The sequence below is a fragment of the Mauremys mutica genome, chromosome 9 (assembly GCF_020497125.1).
Source record: "Mauremys mutica isolate MM-2020 ecotype Southern chromosome 9, ASM2049712v1, whole genome shotgun sequence".
Lineage (NCBI taxonomy): Eukaryota > Metazoa > Chordata > Testudines > Geoemydidae > Mauremys > Mauremys mutica.
In genome coordinates this window covers 70,812,889-70,835,194 of record NC_059080.1, presented here as the reverse complement: position 1 = coordinate 70,835,194, position 22,306 = coordinate 70,812,889, and the positions used below count along the sequence as shown (strand labels likewise).

Here is a 22,306-nt window from a genome sequence, read left to right as displayed (position 1 = left end):
TGATCTTAGGAACCAAATACAAATTACATTACACAAGGATGTGATTTTGGTACAGATATAGAGTTTTTTTTCAGAAGTCCTCAGTATTCACTGACATCAATGGGAGCAGAGTTAGGCCAACATTTGACAATCCCACCCATAATCTCTTTTGAAGTATTACTTCAAGAGAATTATGTATTAATGCAACCATGACAACCTGGCATTAAGTCCATCTCTTGAAGCAAAAAAAAAAAGTCTCTCACGTTTAACAATGAAAGAGTGAGATTACGATAGTATTTTGATTTGACTGTGTCTGGTGGTTAAAGAACCAAGGTTTAACTGTAAGAAGTTAGAATAAAACTACAAAATTCATCTACCAAATTTGACAAAGAGTATGAACTGAAATTCTGACCATTCTATCAAAGAAAAGTGAACTGAGTTTAAAATGTAAGCATTACAGGGTTTTTTTGGTACATGATTTATTTTACAAACATTTCTGCTGGACACAAATTCTGATCAAACATCTTTGTGTTGTACATGTATTCCTCTTATTAACTTGCCATTAGCTATATAGGCCTTTACACTAGGATATTTATTTTTAGGAAAATAAAAACAAATTTTAATTAATAACGACATGCTTGTTTAGCCTGAATTCATTCTTGTTAAGTTGATAATTTAGTACAGTAACTGCTCACTTAAAGTCGTCCCAGTTAACGTTGTTACATTGCTGATCATTAGGGAACACACTTGTTTTAAAGTTGTGAAATGCTCCCTTCTAACATCGTTTGGCAGCCGCCTGCTTTGTCCACTGCTTCCAGGAAGAGCAGTCTGTTGCAGCTAGCTGGTGGGGGCTTGGAAGCAGGGTGGATCAGCAGCCACCCATCAGCTCTCCTAAGTTCCCTGTGCTGCAGCCGCCCAGAAGGCTATTAATTGGTAGTTCAGCTGTCCCTGCCCCCACTGCCTTGGAGCTGCTCCCAGAGACTCCTGCTTGCTGTGCGGAGGGGAGGGGGGGGAGAGGAGGCTAATGTCAGGGTGTCCCCTTCCCCCGTGCTCCTGCACCCCACTTACCCCTTCTCCATATTGAGCAGGGAGAAGACAAGGATGGAGAGACCAAAAGCGCTTGGGGCAGCAGCTGCTGTCTCAACTTCCTGATCCACGTAAAAAGACAATGCACTTAAGAGTGGGTCAGCTTACTTAAAGGGGCAGTGTGCATCTCTCTCTCTCTCCCACACACAAGGTGTGTGTCTGTCTGTCTGCTATGCTGTCTCCCCTCCCTCGTGTTCGTGCTGCCTTGTGTGAGAGGCTACATTAACAACGTGTTAACCCTTCAGGGCTCAGCCAAGTGCTAGTTCACCATTTAGCAGCAAGGCATTCCCTGGGAAATATCCCTCCCTCTTCCACCCTCTAACTTCACCACCTCAACCAAGCTTCACAATCATCATAGCTGTGAACAGTATTCAATTGTTTGTTTAGAACGTATACTGTGTGTATGTCTATATAATATATAGTTTTTTGTCTGGTGAAAAAAATTTCCCTGAAACTTAACCCCACCCCCATTTACATTAATTCTTATGGGGAAATTGGATTTGCTTAACATCATTTTGCTTAAAGTCACATTTTTCAGGAACATAACTACAATGTTAAGCGAGGAGTTACTGTAATTATATTTCAAAGAGTTTGATTCACTGTACTCTTTAGAATTCTGGGATGGTTTGTAATTCAAGACGATTGCTCATGACCAACACTGGATGTTCCTTTGACCTTCTTTGTCTATCACTCCTGCTTTACTGCTACAATATTCTGAGTTTGAGTTCCAATCTTTCTGAGCTTTTGCCTGTGTTCCCACAAACTATTATTTAAGTAAAGCGTTAATGGTGGAAATGAGTATATTTGATGTTTGGTTCCTTCCGTTGCTGGATCAGAGATTTTCATTGTCTAGTTATTCTTTGACTGTGGAAGGTGTGTTCAGCTGATGCTGAGATTAAAATAATGGGTGGTACAAAAAACAACTGTATTGAAAAGGAGGGTCAGCATCACACTGGCCATCAGTCCATTCACTGCAGTGGCATAGCCAGCTTGAGGAGCAACAGGAATGCAAAAGTTGGATTTCTGACTCCCAGTCCAAAGATGAAGACATAAGGATAGATGAGATGAGTAATAACTTTTACTGCATAGTATCTTGACAGATGTGATAAGCTTAGTTCACAACTGAAGTTGTGTCCTGAAATCATGAATTACCTCAGTGCTTGACTGACAATGGCCAATATGGTGTTTATTGGGAGATATTTTCCCAAGACATTAGAGATGTAGCACTTAGGCAAGAATTTACAGAAATAGAAACAAAGACTATAGCAAACATTTATTTTGCCACTGTGTTCTTCTGTAGTTGGAAAAAAAAATCACCTGCACGTTCCTTTTTTCCATACTTAGGATTACTTTTGCACTGTGATTACATATTATAAATATCCAGGGTGGATAAAAATAAATGATTTAAAAAAAAATCAAATCAGATTTTTTTATATTTAAATCAGATTTTTTGATAAAATGCTTTTTGAGGAAAAAACCTATCTAAAGATTGTTTTAATTGAGATATCTTTGAGCTATAATGTATCTTATCATGGAATAAGGATTATAAAGTCTAATTTTATAGTATGAGACAATATATTCATGTAATGTTTAAGAAAAGTTTTGTAAATGAGTTCCAATAGTTCATGGATTAGGGACCCAATCATATGGGGTTCCAGGGGCTTCTGTATGGATTATTTAGGTGAATCTTTCTATCTACCCAATGGGACTCAGTACTCAGTCTAGAACACACCATCAGAGATGCTTAGTTTTGCCGTTCTCAAACTGTTGGATTTGTCTCCCCAGAGATAACATGCTTGTTAACAGCAAAAATATTTTAAAATAAATATAGAGAAGTGAGAAATAACAGACTTCAACCCTATTGTCCCTCTGCAAATTTGTGTACACAGAGTCAATCCCTTATCAATCTCTAGAAGTGCAAGGTTTCAAAAAGTTCAATGAACAGAAGATTGTTGGGGGCGGAATAGATCTGGGCAAGGAGAAGTCTTGAGATAAATGTGAGAAGGGAGGGACAGGCAGTAGAAACAAAAGTGAAACTGTTTGAGCAGCATATTCCAGAAGTCTTAAGATCTTTCTAAGTGTAGCCTTCATTGATTTGAAATCTACCATACCATTCTCTCACTAGAAGGGAAAACCTATAATGGCAGCAGGCAGTAAAAGAGACCCAATTTGGGAATAAGAACCATTCAAGGAATATATGTTTGCTGCTGATGTTTTAAAGAAAGTCACACCGGTGAACTGGTGGAAGTCACTTAAGCACTTGGATTCAGAGACTGTTGTAGTGATAATCTCACTTTTAACAGAAGTAGCAGCTTCTGCCCGTGTAGAAAGAATATTTTCTTCTGTTTGACTAATTCATTACAAATTGAGAAATCGTTTGGGACCTGAAAAAGCAAGAAAGCTTGTTTTTCTTTTCCAGATTATGAACAAACAGGAAAATGAAGGGAAAGACGACTGAGTTAGCTGCAGAAGCCATTAGTATTCACCCAAGAGTTCTGAAGGAACTCAAATGTGAAATTGCAGAACTACTAACTGTAGTCTATAACCTACCATTTAAATCAGCTTCTGTACTAGATGACTGGAGGATAACTAATGTGACGCCAATATTTAAAAAGGGCTCCAGTGGTGATCCCAGCAATTACAGATCTGTAAACCTGACTTCAGTACCGGGCAAACTGGTTGAAACTATAATAAAGAACAATATTGTCAGACATATAGATGAACATAATTTGTTGAGGAAGAGTCAATATGGTTTTAGTAAAGGGAAATCATGCCTCACCAATCTACTAGAATTCTTTGAGGGGATCAACAAGCATGTGGACTAGGGGATCCAGTGGATATAGTGTACTTAGATTTTCAGAAAGCCTTTGACAAGGTCCCTTACCAAAGGCTCTTAAGCAAAGTAAGCAGTCATGGGATAAGAGGGAAGGTGCTCTCATGGATTGGTAACTGGTTAAAAGATAGGAAACAAAGCGTAGATATAAATGATCAGTTTTCAGAATGGAGAGAGGTAAATAGTGGTGTCCCCCAGGGGTCTGTTCTGGGACCACTCCTATTCAACATTTATTTATTTTTATATATATATATATATATAAAATCTGGAAAAAGGGGTAAACAGTGAGGTGGCAAAATTTGCAGATGATACACAATTATTAAAGATAGTTAAGACCCAGGCAGACTGCAAAGAGCTACGAAAGGATCTCTCAAAACTGGGTGACTGGGCAACAAAATGGCAGATTATATTTAATGTTGATAACTGCAAAGTAATGCACATTGGAAAGCATAATCCCAACTCTACATATAAAATGATGGGGTCTAAATTAGCTGTTACCAGTCAAGAAAGAGATCTTGGAGTCATTGTGGATAGTTCTTTGAAAACATCCACTCAATGTGCAGCGGCAGTCAAAAAAGCAAACAGAATGCTGGGAATAATTAAGAAACGGATAAATAATAGGACAGAAAATATCATGTGGCCTCTATATAAATCCATGGTATGCCCACATCTTGAATAGTGTGTGGAGATGTGGTTGCCCCATCCCAAAAAAAGATATACTGGAACTGGAAAAGGTTCATTAAAGGGCAACAAAAATGATTAGGGGTATGGAACGGCTTCTGTATGAGGAAAGATTAATAAGACTGGGACTTTTCAGCTTGGAAAAGAGACGGCTAAGGGGAAGATATGATTGAGGTCTATAAAATCATGACCGGTGTAGAGAAAGTAGATAAGGAAGTGTCGTTTACTACTTCTCATAACACAAGAACTAGGGAGTTACCAAATGAAATTAATAGGCAGCAGGTTTAAAACAAATAAAAGGAAGCATTTCTTCATACAACGCACAGTCAACCTGTGGAACTCCTTGCCAGAGGATGTTGTGAAGGCCAAGACCATAACAGGGTTCAAAAAAGAACTAGAAAAATTCATGGAGGATAGGTCCATCAATGGCTATTGGCCAGGATGGGCAGGAATGGTGTCCCTAGCCTCTGTTTGCCAGAGTCTGGGAATGAGCGACGGGGGAAGGATCACTTGATGATTACCTGTTCTGTTCATTCCCTCTGGGGCAGCTGGTACTGGGCACTGTCAGAAGACAGGATACTGGGATAGATGGACCTTTTGCCTGACCCAGTAGGGCAATTCTTATGTTCTTATGATAACAAATATAGAGGTTGGACATACAAACTACAGAATGCTGCCCTCTCCACACTCCCTCACACTCACACCCCGCCCCAGTCTATAAATACTAAATACCACAGTAATGTTATCTATATACAAAAGCTTTTGTAAAGATTTCAAGGGAACCACTGAATAGAAACATATACTGTACTTCTAGTAGACATTTTGCATTAACAGCTGTTCTGAATAAATTGACGGTCTCACAACAACTAGCTGCTTGAATTTGTATACCATCAAATTATTCTGAATTGTCTCTGAGAACGTCAGTTGGCTTTACGAAGTGGGTAAATATTATCACTCAATTTAACGGAGGAAAATGGAGGACCAGAGAGATTAAGTGACTTCCACAATATCACAGAGCAAGCTAAAGTCCAAGATGAGAATATAATCCAGAGTTACATGACTCTTAGTCCTTGATCTAATCACTAGTCCATTGTACTACATCCAGTTCAGTGAGCCTCAAACTGGCTACAAGAAAGGATTGTTTTATAGGCTGTTTGCGAGGACAGTCTCAGAGGTTATTCAAATCGTAAGATTTATTTTGGATAGGGACCAAACTATACAGGCAGAAAGAGACAATTCTTATTAAGAAAATTTTCTCCACAAAGGCAATTTGTTAACTTATATATACCTCTAAACTAGATAATCAATGTAAGGGAAACCCTTCTGTTTTGGTTCTGACCAAGCTTGGGAATTATTACAGAGATACAGCTTGAAGTTTCTGGGGCAGAAAATGAATTGTATGTGAAAACAGAAGTTAAGGAAAACTGAATTGAGTTAATTCCCCTTCTGTGATCTTCTCTCGGGATTCAAGAGCATACAGCTATAATTGATTCATTTAAGTCAAGTCTCTGAAGGTACTTCTACAGAGCAATTGAACGCTTGTGGCTGGCCTGGGTCAGCTGACTGGGGCTCGCATCGCTTGGGCTACAAGGCTAAAAATTGCTGTGTAGACATTCTGGCATGGGCTGGAGCTTAGACTCTGGGACTCTGTGCTGTGGGTCTTTTATTCCAGTGTAGATGTACCCTAAAGTATTCTATACGCAAAGTCAAGCAGATAGTATGGAGAAGTGGTATATGGAATAAACATTTCATGTACAGCTCTGCCAAGGGAATTACATACAAGGTGCTCCTACATTTCAGTGTCTCGCACTTGTCATTAGTTACTCTAACTACTGTACTATCTACAAAAGCTTTTCCTACCTTTCTTTTGTCTTTTCTATTTTTGTAATTAAACATTCTTGGGATTTAATACTATTTTGCTGCAGAGATTTCACAAAAGGCATTTTCAGGAAGCATTTTAGCAGGTTTGTAACTATAGACTGCTTAAACATGTAAATAAAGGATGTGCATTTGGGATGAAATTGAACCGAGTGGGAAATTACTGAAATAATAAACTGTAGTAGAGCTCAGCAACACTAAAATATTTAAGGTTTATGGTTGAACAATGTTTGCAGGAAGGCCAGTTAGACAACTATGGAAGACGTAGAGGTGTCTTACTTATTATTCAGACTTGGATCTGCCTCATGCTTCTAAAGGAGCAAATTTCCAGTAAATAGATTTAGATAATCAGGGTGATTAAATAGCTTTAGCACAGATTAATTAAGATGTATTAGGAGTTAAAGCATGTTCCATTTCTAAAATGTAAACCCCATCACCTCTTTCCCCCACAAGTTGGCCAGAAGAACAGCATTTCTCAGAGTCTCCCTGAGGAGGCACCAACCTCTTCCAGGGAAAAGGAGAGAGTCTAGAAAAAATTAAATACTCTCCTCTGCCACATATTCTTGCTGGACCACTTGTTTTAGAATAAAAAGTAATCAATCCTTGGATTCAGTGTCAGTTGGTAATAACCAACATAAAGCTCTGTTTCCCCAACTAAGCAGAAATGGCCAAGGAATGTCCATACGTTGAACATATTCTTCCGTTTTTTGCTTTGCAACTATGTTCTGAGTGGAAATTCTCCCCTCTTAACTTCTGTCTCCGCTTAAATTAAGAGAGAGTTTCCACTAATGTAAGCCCAAACATTTCTTTACCCCAGTACCTTACAGGAAGAATGAGGTGTAAAGTTTGAGAAATCCTGCAACAGAATTACAAGTAGAAATCAGGCTCTCAGCATACTAAGAACTATTTCAAGTATTATGCATTGAATTACAGACACTCTGATTATAAGATTAGTAGTGCAGAGAGCTACATAATTAAAAATACTCTTGATTTTCATGTACTGTAATTAACAATTAAGCTTATGTGTAGTCCTTAGTCGAGAAGGGTGACTGGAATTGTGACATATTTCTTGGGACAGTATCTGATCTGTGCCACCTTAAATAATAATTGTGATTCTCTTAAATAAGCGTCCTATTAAATAAATGGAAGGTAATTTAGAGAACCATCATTACTGCTCAACAGTTAGTTATTGTACCAACACGTGCCTAGTCGTTACCACGTCAACTGGTCTTACAAACATTTGAGAATCTAAGTATTACTGTCACTGTTCAACTCCCATCCAATCACAAATTCTCATGACAGCCACTGCATGCAATAGGGTAACCAGGAGATAAATGACAACACATTCAGCAACATCTGTCAACTCCACTCCCCTCTCTCCCCCCCGCCCCACACAAAATCAGGAGTAGTGCCAACTCCTTCCTTAAATCTGGGCTGGCTCTTCCAAGAAGGTTTTTATTGCTGTAACTCTCACAGCATACATACTGGAATGTCACACAAGCCATCAGCCCATCTTTATTCCAAAATACTATAGCTGTTTAAAGTACATTAAATACCTGACTCTTAAGACAAAACCTCTCTACATTTTTAGCACTGTAGGGTTTGAGTGTATTTGTTTATGTGATATTTTGGAGGAAAAGATAAAAGCCCAAGCTGCAATTTGCAAAGGAACCTAAAAGTTAGGCACTCAACTCCCATTAACTTTCAGTGGGATATGGGTGCTTAATTCCTCTTAAATTCCTTTGAAAAAATCTCAGCCATAACCTGTACAGTGTTATAGCTATTTGAGGTACAACATGCTCCCAGAAAGCTTTAAAGAGCAGAATAGAAAAATCTTTAACTCTCCCTTTTCCCGTTTTAAAAATAGTTCCTAGAAATGCAAGAGAATCATCTTATGCCCTAGTTATGTAGGAATTATACCATCTTAGCAGGACTAGTTTAAGCATGGGATAAACAGTTTGTCTGGCCAGAGTGGATAGGGAATAAGATTTAAAAATACAATGTTCCAGACTGTGCTTCTGTCACCACGTTCTAGTCTAGAGAATATTTTTAAATGGTTTTGCTCCATCTGCACTAGTTATACAAACTGTATTTACAATGGATTCTGCAGATTAATCCCCAGGTTAGATGGAGCCTTTATTGAGATGCCAGAGCGTACAGTGCACAATGATACTTGGCTGTCAGTCAAATCAGCATGTAAAGTTAGACCAAGAAGACAAGATAAGCAAGAGTTAAACATCCTAAGAGGCAAAATGCTTTGACAGAACTGTCTTTTTAATTAAAGGGTTTAATGTAACTTGAATTTAAGCTGCAAAACGTGGGCTCTTCTCCTGTTTGTGGAGGAAAGTGAATCAGACCCATCCAAGAGCAAGAATAAAAGCCTGCAATGACTCAAATAAGCTTCTGTCAATAATTCACTATACCATGGAAACTGTGATCCTTACAGCTGAATAGAATGGAGAACTAGCACATATTTCATACAATATATAGGCTTATTATTCAAGTCACATTTGTTTAGATCCAGCAAACACATTCCTAATTCTAATTAGAACACATGGGTGGCATCTTCAGACAGTAGCAGAAGGAATAAAAGGCACAATTGCAATGATTAAAAAACAGCCAGCCTCTTGTGTTTTTATACCATGGTGAAAAAACTTAACTGAAGTATACTCAAAATTTAACTATTTAAATATTCTATTAAATTTCATCAAAAGGGGATGAGATGTATATGATTACAACATTTCCACATCCACCCACACCCAATAAAAAGGGGTGTCTGCCACTCGTCCACTTCTCAACATGAAGATATATTGATAAATTTCAAATAAATTATATTTTTATTATGTTAGAGAAAATTACTTATGTAATTATGAGGGTGCACCAATTTCTTTGCTCTTATTCAATGGATCACACAAAAAGGTGGGGACATCTTCTACACACAATGTAGAACTCAATTTCTTCGAAGAATAACTTGAAAGTTGAGAGAAAGTATTGCACACAAAATCATGATCTGATAAATCTCTTTCAAGTTACAGGCAGACAACTAGAAGTCACATGGAAAAGCAGTTGAGCTAAAGTTGTGACTTGCAGCTCATGGCAAAAAACAGCAAAACCACAACCACAAAAAAGATCCCAAACTCCAAAGAGAACAGGGAGATTGCATCATAAATGAAGTCAGCCAACTGCACAAAAAAAACAGGGTTAAAGAGTTGATTATTCAGGCAACACATTGCAGTTCTATAATGTTCAAACTTGTGTTACTTACCTGGGATTCAGTGTTTGAAATGAGTACACCAAACATCATTGGGAAAAGCAGACAGGAGGAAAGAGAGAGAACAAAATACTAATCAAGTTGCCCTTAAGTCACTGCATCCCAGATCTCTACTCACATGGAATCGTTTCTGACCAATTGACCATTTTGACGAACAGCGTTTTCACTCATGGAACGTTCTCTCTTCAATCTTCCCACTGAACGAACCTGCAAAAACAAAAAGAAGTGGAAGAGGGAGACAAAGAGAGGAAGAGAGAGTGTTTTTCAGGAGTGTCCCACAAGCACTGTGCTAAAGGCTCTTCACCGAATCTGCTCTCAGAACACATTCATAGCTCTCATTGATATCAAAGCGAGTACAGAAGTGCACCTGATGGCAGAATCTGGCCCTGTTTACAATATATAGAATTGAGTTTCTAATACAGTTTATTCCAAATGACTTGGTGCTGTCCAAGACACTTGAATAAATGGAATTTTAGATAGACAAACTGGGTGAGGTAATATCTTTTACTGGCCGAACTTCTGGTGGGGAGAGAGACAAGCTTCCAAGTAAGTTTCCCAGACCTGAAAAAGAGTTCTCCGTAACCTCGAAAGCTTGTCTCTCTCCCCATCAGAAGTTTGTCCAATAAGAGATATTACCTCACCACCTTGTCTCCAACTTCTGTGGGTGAAACAGACAAATTTTTGAGCTACACAGAGATCTTCTTCAGGCCAGGGAAAGGCACTCAGTTTCACAGCTAAATGCAAGGTAGAACAGGTTGTTTAGCATAAGTAATTAACACACATTCTGAGGCAGGATCGGTCAATGGTCCCTGAGAGTTCCCTGACACAGATTAGGAAAGCAGCAAGCCAGTCCCTGGTATCAAACAGGTTCAGAAACACTGTTCCCAGGGACTATTCAAGATGAAGTGGCCTGTTAATACCCCTGCAGTCCCAGGACACAAAAAAAAAAAAAGCGGGGGGGGGAAGGGGTGAAGACTAGTGAGTTACACATTGTTGTAATAAGCCATTAATACAGCATCTCTCAAGACCATGATTTTTAGTGTCTAGCAAAGTTATGAATTTAAGCTCTCAGGCTTGTCTTTTGAAGGTGTTGTGAAGGCTTCCTTTGAAGATGAGGACTGAGAGGTCAGATATGGAGTGATTGTTTTGTGAAAAGAGTTCACCTATGGATGATATGGTGTTTTTGTTTTATTTTTCGGTGAGAGTTCACTTGAGAGTGTAGCAATTGTCTGGTTTCACCCACACAGTTGCTATTGGGGCATTTAGTGTACTGGATGAGGTACACCACATGTTGTGATAGGCACGTGTAGGACCCATGGATCTTGAAAGGTGTGTTGTGGGAGGTACTGGAATTTTAGATGAATGAGGAGGCAATCCCTTATGCCCATTACTGCTTCTATTAACCATCCACACAATTAGTTAGAAAGGACAGTAGAAGCCCACCAAGTCTGAAACAATAAACAGTAATTCTGTGTTTTACATATGCAGTTTAATAAACATTTGGCTGCTTAGAAAATTGGAGACAGAACATATCTATTAAGTCATCTTATCCATCCCTTGGACAGTTCTGTCTTGTTCCCTGAAACACATTTTTACAGTTTTATTAACAATATTTTGCTTACTGCTAATTATAATCAACAATGGATACGAGTTTTCATGCAGATCTGATACTTTTTTAATCCCACTATTCTCTTGCTCTCAATAATATCCCGTGGCAATAGTTACACTGGTTAATTACATACTGCATAAAAAAAGAATCCCCTTTTATCAGTTTTAAATTACATTTGTTGTCCCCTTGTGCTAGTATTATAAAGAAAGGGTAAATAGGAGCTCCTGATTTACCTTCTCTAAACTGCATTATTTTATACCTTTATCACATCATCTCTTATTTAGCTGATCTAAAACAAAGTCCCAACTCCTTTTTAATCACTCCTATTATTGAAGTTTTGCATATCTCTAATCACTTTCATTGTCCTTTGCTGAACCCTTTCTATTTCTGCCATGTTCTATTTGAGATGAGGTGACTGGAACTGAAGTATTCAAGGTGATGATTTAAACAATCTTATGTCATTTACCTTTTTGACTACCAAATATTTTAATTGAACTGGCTCTAAGGACACAGAGTTTCCTGAGGCTCAGACTTAATTTAGAACCTACTGATGCATTTTCAACACACTTTGACATAAAATTCTGCATTGACTTGGACACCAAGATTTTTCCTGGTGCATTTTAAATATGGCCAAGTTAAAGCTTACGCATCTGGAAAATAGGGAATAAAATGAAAATACTGACAGCCATGGCTATAAAATAGACACTTAGCTATTAGAGCTGGTTAGGAAATATATTTTATTTCCCACCAAATAATTGAGAATTTTTTTTTGCTTTCACTGAATTTTTAGGTTTCCAGTTTTCTGATAACCTGAAAAATGTCAATGAAAACAGAATTTTCTTGTGGACGTTTCCCTTTAGTCAAAAAAGGCATTTTGATCTTTTATTTTTAAGCCAGTTCTAACGATGGTATCTAGATTCTATATTCACTTTAACTGACAAATGGTTAGAGGGTTATCTTATTACTGGTAAGTGCACACAGAATTTTGTAAAATATTTTTATATCTACCCATTTTATGGTAATAAACTGATCTGGATCACAATGTAGGGATCATTCACCATTCCATTTTTCTTCTTCAGTAAACTTTCACAACTAGGAAAAAGTTAAAATAAAATACTAGCCTCTTCACTTTGAGGTGTCTGCGTTGGGGGTCTTTCTAGATCCAGAAAATCTAGTGGTCGCTCGCTAAGTGAGATAACCCGGGGAGGAGTTTTCAATGACAGAGGTTTGAATGGAGCAGACTGTATAAGGTCCAGATCTGATGGTCTGGAAAATGGAATGTCTTCACTATTACCTGCAACAACATAGTTGAGATTACTTTAATCAATATCAAGTAAACACATTAACAAGTGAAAAGTTGGTGAAAGTTCAAGACGACAAAGACATCCCTCACACTTCCACGAATAGACCAAATGTTTGCAAGAAAAATTATGCCATAGGAACTAAGGAAATATAACATCAAAATATAGTCAACTCAGAAAACCAAACAATTATGAAAGAAAGCTGCTAGTAATCCCGCAGTTAAGGATATATTAAGGGAAATACTTCTTAAAAAATCTCAACTATATTTCTGTGCTCCAAAATATCCTTACCACAACCTGTTTCTTCTAGACCTAGCCGTTATTTGCCTCTGTATCCCCACTGAGATATATTCCTGTGAATTCCTGTCGACCATGAGGAGTATGGCCACACATTCTACAACACCTGAGGAACATAACTTCACCGTCATCTTTAAATCTGCCGTGTGATAATTATTGAGTGATTTGACCACACTCTCACCATCCAAATAACCAGTTCATACAACTCAATTTTTTGACAGTTGTTTAAAAAACATCTGAAAGGTTTTCCTTTGTTGCCTTGGCAAATTATATATAAAGATAAAGATGCAGGAGGGACATTTGATACACAATTTTAATGAGATTTTTTTTTGGTGTGTGTGTGTGTGGGGGGGTAAGATAGCCATCATATACATAACACCTAACCTCAGAGAATATGATTAAGCCCACCTACCTCTCACATGGTTTTTGCTTATTACAAGCCATGGTTATAGCCCTTTGACACACTTATAGCTTTTGTTCACTCTTACCTGTGCAGTATACTCTGGACACATAATTCATGAGCCTGGAAGCACCTGATTCACTGAGAGCATTCTCTAACCTACAGAATTAGGTCTTATCAAAGCTCTCTTTGTTCAGACAAAGATTAATAGAAGTTCGAATGTCTGAGTATTTCCAACTGTGGGACAAATGCGTACAAGCAACAAGCACAAGCTTTGAAAAGATGCAAGAACTGCAGATGTTCTTAAGCTTTATCATCATAGTATGATCAAATGCAGATTATTATATGCCATAAACTTATTATCCATAAGGCCAACTCAGTAGCAGAGACATCATCAATATGATGTTGATGCTCCTATTAATCAGAATAATTTTGCATTATATCTAATGGGTCAGACAAAGTATACTTTTAGAATATACTACTGCTCCTGTAGCTTATTCCTATTATATTAAGAGTCAGAAGTCAGTCAGTAGGTATGGGTTGATGAAATTCTGTGTCCTGCATTGTGCACGAGGTCATGCTAGATGATCATGATGGTCCCTTCTGGCCTTAAAGTCTATGAGTACATAGTAAATTTTGCTGGGGTCCATTTGTAGTACTCATAATTCAGGCATGAAAGACATGTAAAAGATCGGTGCATGTAATTATTACAGCTTATTGTCAATATATATTCAGACATAGCACATCAAAATTATGAAATAGTGCATGTCAACATCTCACCTTAAAAATTATCCTAATGTCTCTGGTCAATAATGCATTTTTCATATTTTAAGAAACTTTAGAGGTCATAACTGATCAGCAGCTCCTATTTGGAGGATTGGGATACATTTCACAAGTCTTTGTTTTTGAATAATATTTTTTTCCCAAAACATCACTAAATTCTTTTTTAATCCCCCAAAACAAGCTAAACTGGACACAGAGCAAATCAGCATAATGCTTTAGTTGCTACTTTTACCCTACAACATATACATACCTGCCACTACAATCCTCTCTGGAACCTGCATAGTTACACTGGCATTTGGAAGTCCTTCTTGGATGCCTTGCTCAAGGTCAGCAGTTGGTGGAGCTACCTTTAATTTTTCTGGTACCCTCATTCGCTGGCTGATCCCTTCAGTGTACTCAATTTCATACTGAATTCGATTAATTTCTGCCATCTCAGCAGCTGGAGATGGGAACACTGCCCCATTCATTCTGATGAAAGAAAACCAAAAAGCTGTGAATTATTAACTGACTGCAAAACTAAACATTAGGTGGGTTTCTTTCTCGATGCACGATAGAGTTAAGTGGATACATTTCTCCAATGATTGGGCAAGTGTCAGATCCCCTTGACTGAGCACACACAATATTTATTGAGAGTAACTCCAATGTAAATTCAAAGAGCAAAAATTTCCAGCTGCAAAGGACTATAGCAATGCCCCATATGCTACCCAAACCCCACACTGGGGCTGTGCAGGTGATCTTTGGCTCAATGGCGACACAGGGCTGCCTGCAATTCTTTACACAACATTGATAAGGTTTCCATGCTAGCCCCCACATAGGCTAGGACAGAAAGCTACATTGAATAAGAGTCAGGGGCAGAGATGTGTTTGTGCAACACCAGTATCCCAGGCAATGGGATCACAGGGGCTGTGGCTGCTATTTCAACCTATAGGATGGAATGGTGACTGCAGGGTGGCGGATAAAGGAAAGGGACAGGGCTGCACAGCAGCCTCACAACATGGCCCTGAGTTGGGATGGGGGGGAATTCACTTACACAGAACCCAGTTTCACCAAGAAGGAAGTTTCTCACCAATATGCTTTCAAATCAGTTTCAGAAATTCAGCATTCCTACAACATTCCTATTTGATTTATTCAGTACTTCTAGTTTAAAGACAAGTTACTGTATTTTGTAAACTTACAGACCTTTTACTAATATGTATCTGATGATCTGGACAGGCTAAAAATATATCTACAATATACAATCTGAGTGCTCCCGAAAGTGGAAATCCTACATCTACAGAACAGATACACCATGGGAAGAAGCAGTAAGAGTTTCCCCACACTCCAAACCAGAGTACAGTATTTCCACCCTGAGATGGAGGGCCCCCTCTAGGGGCAAGAAGGGAATTCAGTCTGCTTGACCATGCTCTCTTGCCTCTGTGATGAAACCAACAGTAATGGTGTTTTTTACAATATGGATAGTACAGATCCTAGTGACCCAAATGAGACTACTCACTTATATCACATTCTCAATTTAACAACTTTCTGAAAGGAAAAGGTATCTGAGCATTTCCATAAAGCTATCAAGCACTGGATCCAAACACAGAGACAGAAGATACTTTCTTTTGAGAAACTAACATCTGTAAGTCATTTGGGTACCTTTGGTTAATTTGCATATTAAACCTCATATACAGAAGTCAGCCCATTGCTGATCTGTAATTATAGTGAAACTAAGTTATTGATATATTTACTAATAATATATAGGAGAAATGCCTTTCCGCACGTCCATTCATACCCTACCACCAGCATTAATCTCTGAGTTTTGTATTTTGGGTGACTCAAAAAGGCAGTTTGATTGCAGTTAGTTTGATGACACAGGAGACAGGATTAAATTATGAAGTGGAAATTAAATGTAAGTGTGCCAGAGATAAGATCCACCTTGGAACCAATACAAGGATACTCAGGGTTGTGATGGGGATTCCCCAACACACTATACCCCTGGCAATTAGAAGGAATCCCACCAACCCGAAAACACATAACACAAGAACCAGTGGTCAGGTCACCCAATGAAATTAATAGGGAGTAGATTTAAAATAAATAAAAGGAAGTACTTCTTCACACAATGCATAGTCAACCTCTGGAACTTGTTGCCAGGGGATGTTGTGAAGGCCAAACTATAACTGGATTCAATAAAAGAATGAGATAAGTTCATGGAGGACAGGTACATCAGTGGCTGTTAGCCAAGATGGTCAGAGATGCAATCCCATGCTCTAGGTGTCCCTAACCCTCTCACTGCCAGGTACTGGGACTGGACGACAGGGGATGGCTCACTTGATAATTGCCCTGTTCTGTTCATTCCCTTTGTAGCATCTGGCATTGGCCACTGTCAGCAGACAGGATACTGGGCTATCTGGACACTGGTCTCACCAAGTATGGCCATTCTTATGTTTATGTCTTATATGTTTATATTTAAAACCTCACACCAGCAATCAGGGAAGGAAAAACACCCTGGTTTATGCAAGCTTGCAAAAAAAAATTACATTTATTTTCCTTCATTGAGGCTGAGAACCATGCAGAGTTAGGCTGTCTGTATTAACTCCTGCAGGTTCTACAGCTCCAATAGAAGGAACTGACAGAACCCAAAAATCAGGAGCAGAAGTGAGTCCATATCTCATTGACAGGCGCTCACCAGCTGCTCAAGCAGCTCTGCCACACTTAAATCCATAGATTTTAGCCTCTCCCTCCACCCCACCCTTTTGGTCTCATATAGCAGATTTACCCTTCCTGCTACAATAAAGTAGCCTGATGTACTGTGACCAAAGTACATACTGCCTTCTGAGATTTCCACACCCCAAAAGGCCATGTACAGTTCAGGCAGTAGAAGCAGTAAAGCACTTCAAGATCTTTTGAGCTGAGAGTCCCTATGCAAATGGAAGTATTTAATTTTAACAAGAACTTAAAAATACCAAGAGTATCCTATGGCAACAGCCTTGTTAAATAGCCACAATCTATCAAGTGTTACATGTCCCAGATGAGTTCTATAAGATTTCACTAACCTCCCTAGAGGTGATTCACTGCTTGTTCTTTTGTTCATTTTGAAATATTTGCACAGATATAATTTTGTAATCAAATATCACTACACTGCAGCACAGTTTACTTTACAACACAGTAAAGTTTGGATCTGTTTTTGTACATAAGACAGCATGACAACTGCTTTCCCAGCTGTAAAAAAAAATAAATAAAGAACAGCATTAGAAGAGTCAACTTCATAAATATTTAGAATCTAAATATCAGTTTCATAATGCGAGTGACAGTAATTGCCAAGTATCTACAAATACAATACTTCAATATGCTCACATGCGTCTTAGAATTCAGACGTAATTTCTGGAGAATTCATTGATTTTCTAAATGGCAGAAGGGAAAAACAGTGAGATTTCAGCTGCTGAATCCTTAAAATACTGCAACTTACTAATTAAACTAGAGATGTATATGTATGGGGGAAAAGAAGGAGGAGGAGGATAATAAAAGATGTTGCTCGATATTAGAAAGCAGAATAGTTAGCACAGAGACCTAAGGCTGAGATCCTGCAATCTGCTCCATAGTAGGCAGATTCCTGTACCTGTGCAAAATCCTAGGGTATGTCTACATTGCATTTAAGAGTGAGCCTCCCAGCCTGGGTAGACAAACCTGTGGTAGCATGCTAAAAATAGCTGCATGCCCCTGGGTCTGAGCCTGGATGGCTAAACTGAGCCTCCACTGGTGCTACTAATGTCCACACCGTTATTTTTTAGCATGCTAGCATGAGTCACACTAACACAAGTCTGTTTAGGGGGCTTGTTCAGGTGCAATGTAGAGAGCCTTAGTGACCCCAATGGCAGTGCACTTGTACAGAGAAGTTTGCAGGATTGAGGCTTAAGTCGGAATATGTAGATGCCCATTCCACTCCTGATTTACGGTGTGACCTTTGACCTATCTGTGCCTCAGTTTCCTGTGTAAAATAGCGACAATATTTAAACCAACTTTGTAAGCCATACTGGATCTTAAAATAATAACAAAAAGTTCATTACCATCAAGAGATCTCAAACTGAAAGCACAAATTAGAAAAGTAAAATTCTTAGCTCTTTTATGGTAAATGAAAAGCAGAACTGTCATTAACTGGAAAAATCTGAGTGGTTGAACAGCATTCAAAGTCAACAGAGGAAAGGAAGTTTTAAGATGACATTTACAGAACTCAGTGGTTGTAAAGATGCAGGAATGAAAGTTTGAGAAAGATAAGTCATCACAAATAAAAACATGACTAATTATACAGAATCATGGAGAAGGGATAGAGGAGGCCAATGAGAGAGTGCATACAGGAGTGTAAATGGGAACCCAGGAGAGCTATTTTGAATGGGATTTGGAGATGAAGACGAATCAAGTAGATCGAGGAGACAATACAATATGACACTGACTTCTTGGAGCCAGAAAGTAGCATGCATATCCCATTCTGGATCTCCTGAAAGGGACTGTCATTGTAACGGCAGTTTGTGATTAAGGAGCATATATGGATGTATGTATACAAACTTAAACAAAGGATGAATTTGGACACCATGATATGGCAATCGCCAGACACAGACAAGAGAGATGAGGGAGAGAAAAAGTTTGTCATAAACGACACAACAGTTTTGGGCTTTGGAAGCAAAGTTCAGAGGATGTATTACGGGACACAGAGGTTTGCTTAACTGTCAGTGCATCAGTCACTGAAGCATTTAGAATTGGAAGCTATGACGTAACAAAGCACTATCAGGGTGATTGGTGGGGGGATCATAGAATATCAGGGTTGGAAGGGACCTCAGGAGGTCATCTAGTCCAACCCCCTGCTCAAAGCAGGACCAATCCCCAGATAGATTTTTGCCCCAAATCCCTAAATTAGCAGAGCTATATGTCATCTGCACCCAAGGGATAAATACTGAAATGCATTGATCATGATACATGTGTCAGACCTATTTATGCACATCACCTCTTCACATCATATACATGGAAGGAATGAAAAAATGTTAGCGAGGCTTTGGGTTCCTATAATATTTAATGAATGCAAGAGAGTGAATGCCACTCTGCCAGCAGCAGCTCTGAAGCTGCATAGCGAAGATCCCAACTGGGGCAAAGAGGTAGCTTTACAAGCAAACATCTTTATTTTTCTAGAAGACGACAAGTATTGTAAAATTAGCACAAATTAGAAAAAAGGCTGCAGTTTGATAAGAAGCTACTTTGAAATATCCAGGTTGTCACTGAGAAGCAACACTTCAAATAATGCTGCTGACAGAGTGACAATTACTAAAGTTAAAACAGAGTAAAATGGAAATTCACTGGGCCTGAGTCTGAGCTAATATTGGTATCACAGCACTGTTTTCTGCTGAATGTGTCCTGATTTACAAGGGCATAAATGAGAGGGAAAAAACAGGCCCAGCGGGTTAGAGTATTACATAACCCTAACCATTCAGGTCTCATAACTACTTAAGAAGACATTTTAAACTATTTTGTTGACAGAGGGTGCCATGTTTAGGGTCTTTCAAAATGTGAAGTCTGGGGCATCCAGTCCCTGAGGGGGCTACCAAAAGCAGCATCCCCTATTAAGCTAATATATTTAAAATAAAATAGTGTGGGCAGAGAAAATGGAAACACGTGTGTGTGGGGGGGGGCGCATGAGAAAAAGCAAATGGGCCAGCTGGGGGTAGAAAAGATAGTAGATAGGCAAAGAGAAAGTGAGAGTGGCAGAGAAGGTGTGATGGGCATAAAGAAGGTGGGGGGGGGGGGGAGGCAAAGCTGGCTAGGCCGTGAATGTGAGTGGGCACAGCGGGGGGGGGGGCAGTAACAGGCTATGGAACAACAAATGGGGGATGGGCATAACAGAGCGCTGGAGCAGGCCGGAGGAGGGCTGGGGAGGTGTAGCTGGGAGGGGCTAGAGCAGGGAGGTGCCAGAGCAGGCGGGGGTACGTCCGTGGAGCCTATAGTTGCGGGGGCAGCATGGCGGGGGGGTATTGCTGGGGAGGCAGTTGGGATCTTCCCACCCTGGCTGCGGGGGTCCGGCGGAGCAGGCCCCAGCGTTACCTACTCACCCAGAGGCCGGCGGGAAGCCGCCTGGCAGGCCCCTCTCGCGCTCCGGCCACTCAAGGGCTCTCTCTCAGTGATAAGGAAGCGCAGTGCAGCCCGGTCCGCCTAGACGGAAAAACGGGCTGAATTGTCCCCATCGAAGCGCCGTAGCCGCCACTGAGCGGGGAGCCGTGTAACGTCACGTGACGTAAGAAGGGCGGAAGTGACTCTCTGGCCGTTCCGCTGAGAGCGAGCCATGGGGAAGCCATCTTTACTGTGGTCAGACAGCTCGTGAGCGCTGTGCGCCTTTGTGATGCTATTGCTGTAATTGCTGCCCCAGGCTCCTAGCGACTTATACAGCGCTGGTCCGTAGCGCTGAGGGTGTAGTGTTAGGTGATAACCCTTAATGCCTCTCACTAGTTATATTTTACTATCACCAGCAATGTGGACCCATTACGAGAGATCATTCACAGAATAGTACTAACAGGGGCGCTGGAACAATTTTTATAGTGGGGATGCTGAGAGCCATTGAACCAAACTGTAAACGGTCTATAACAGAAAACCCTTCAAGCCAGGGGGTGCTGTGGCCACCCTCCCCCCACACCCATAGTTCCAGCACGTATGAGTACTAGAACATTCATTCCATCAGTCTGATACCAGGATAGTGCTTCTCAGGCCTGGTCTACACTAGGACTTTAATTCGAATTTAGCAGCATTAATTCGAACTAACCGCTCAACCGTCCACACCAGGAAGCCATTTAATTCGAACTAGAGGGCTCTTTAGTTCGAATTCGGTACTCCACCCCGACGAGGGGAGTAACGCTAAATTCGACATGGCTAGCTCGAATTAGGCTAGGTGTGGATGCAAATCGAACTTAGTAGCTCCGGGAGCTATCCCACAGTGCACCACTCTGTTGACGCTCTGGACAGCAGTCCGAGCTTCGATGCTCTGAGCAGCCACACAGGAAACGACCCGGGAAAATTTGAATTCCTTTTCCTTTCTGGAAAGTTAGAATCTCATTTTGTGGTTGGACATCGGGGCGAGCTCAGCAGCACCGGCAGCAATGCAGAGCTCTCCAGCAGAGGAGTTCATGTAATCTCTGAATAGAAAGAGGGACCCGGCTTAGACTGACCGGGAACTCTTGGATCTGATCGGTGTGTGGGGCGAGGAGTCTGTGCTTTCGGAGCTGCGCTCCAACAAACGGAATGCAAAGACCTACGAGAAGGTCTCCAAAGCCATGATCCAGACAGAGGATACAGCCGTCATGCAACGCATCACCACGTGAAAACCAAGGACCCCAGACAAGGCTACCAAAAAATCAAAGCGGCAAACGGACGCTACGGAGCCTGCCACCAGTGCCCCACCAGTGACCATGGACTCTGATGATGGGACAGTGTCGACGGACAGTTCCTCGACGATGTTCACGGACAGGGGATGAGGAAGTGTTTGTGGAGGACGAGGCAGGCGAGAGCGCTTACAACGCTGGTTTCCCCGACAGCCAGGATCTATTCATCACCGTCACGGAGATCCCCTACCAACCCTCCCCGGCCATGAACCTGGATCCTGAATCAGGGGAAGGAGCAGTCGGTAAGTGCTTTAACCATGTTAACTTTTATTCTTAATATAACAGGAATCTGAAGTGTGTGAGAAGGAGGTCTCTCTATATATGGTGATAGATCAGAAATCCTCCTGGGAGATCTCCACGAAGCTCTACTTCCGTTAATCGATAAGCATCAGCAGGAGGTTCCTGGGGAGAGCTGCCTTATTGGGTGCTCCGTGATAGCACCCTTTTCCGCGCGAGGCTTTCATGCGGTATTCAGGGAGCATTGCCTCCCCGACCACGGCTGCATCGGTCCGTGGTTCGTGATAGATTTCACGCAGCATGCGCTCTCTATCTCCTTCAGTGCCCGTCCTCACGGTGATCTCGCTAGGAGACTCCTGCATCTAATGAGGGGAATTACTGTAATGTTACGCCTGGTCCAAAGTATTTTTAAAAAATCTCCGGACAGACGGCATAGCAGAGACTCAGCACGCTGCTGCGACACAAGCGTAACGGAAAGCCAAAGAATCAAATGGACGCTCATGGAGGGAGGGGGGACTGAGGACGCAAGGTATCCCACAGTTCCTGCTGTCTCCGAAAAT

General features: G+C 40.5%; 1 protein-coding gene across 7 annotated transcripts in view; it reads right to left on the bottom strand.

Annotated features, from left to right (window-relative positions):
- Positions 1-20,382, bottom strand: part of MFF (mitochondrial fission factor) — a 37,224-nt gene extending 16,842 nt beyond the window's left edge. Inside the window, exons 1-6 of one of the 7 annotated variants that reach the window (XM_045031292.1) lie at positions 20,190-20,382; positions 17,452-17,498; positions 17,151-17,316; positions 14,369-14,586; positions 12,459-12,631; positions 9,847-9,935 (exon numbers count right to left, since the gene is read on the bottom strand). In XM_045031292.1, coding sequence (XP_044887227.1) covers positions 9,847-9,935; positions 12,459-12,631; positions 14,369-14,586; positions 17,151-17,188 — 518 coding nt within the window. In that variant the 5' untranslated portion in view covers positions 17,189-17,316; positions 17,452-17,498; positions 20,190-20,382. The remainder of the gene's footprint in view (positions 1-9,846; positions 9,936-12,458; positions 12,632-14,368; positions 14,587-17,150; positions 17,317-17,451; positions 17,499-20,189) is intronic. The other 6 variants (XM_045031291.1, XM_045031295.1, XM_045031293.1 and 3 more) reach the window with 6 other exon arrangements.
- Between the last annotated feature and the right edge of the window lie 1,924 nt (positions 20,383-22,306).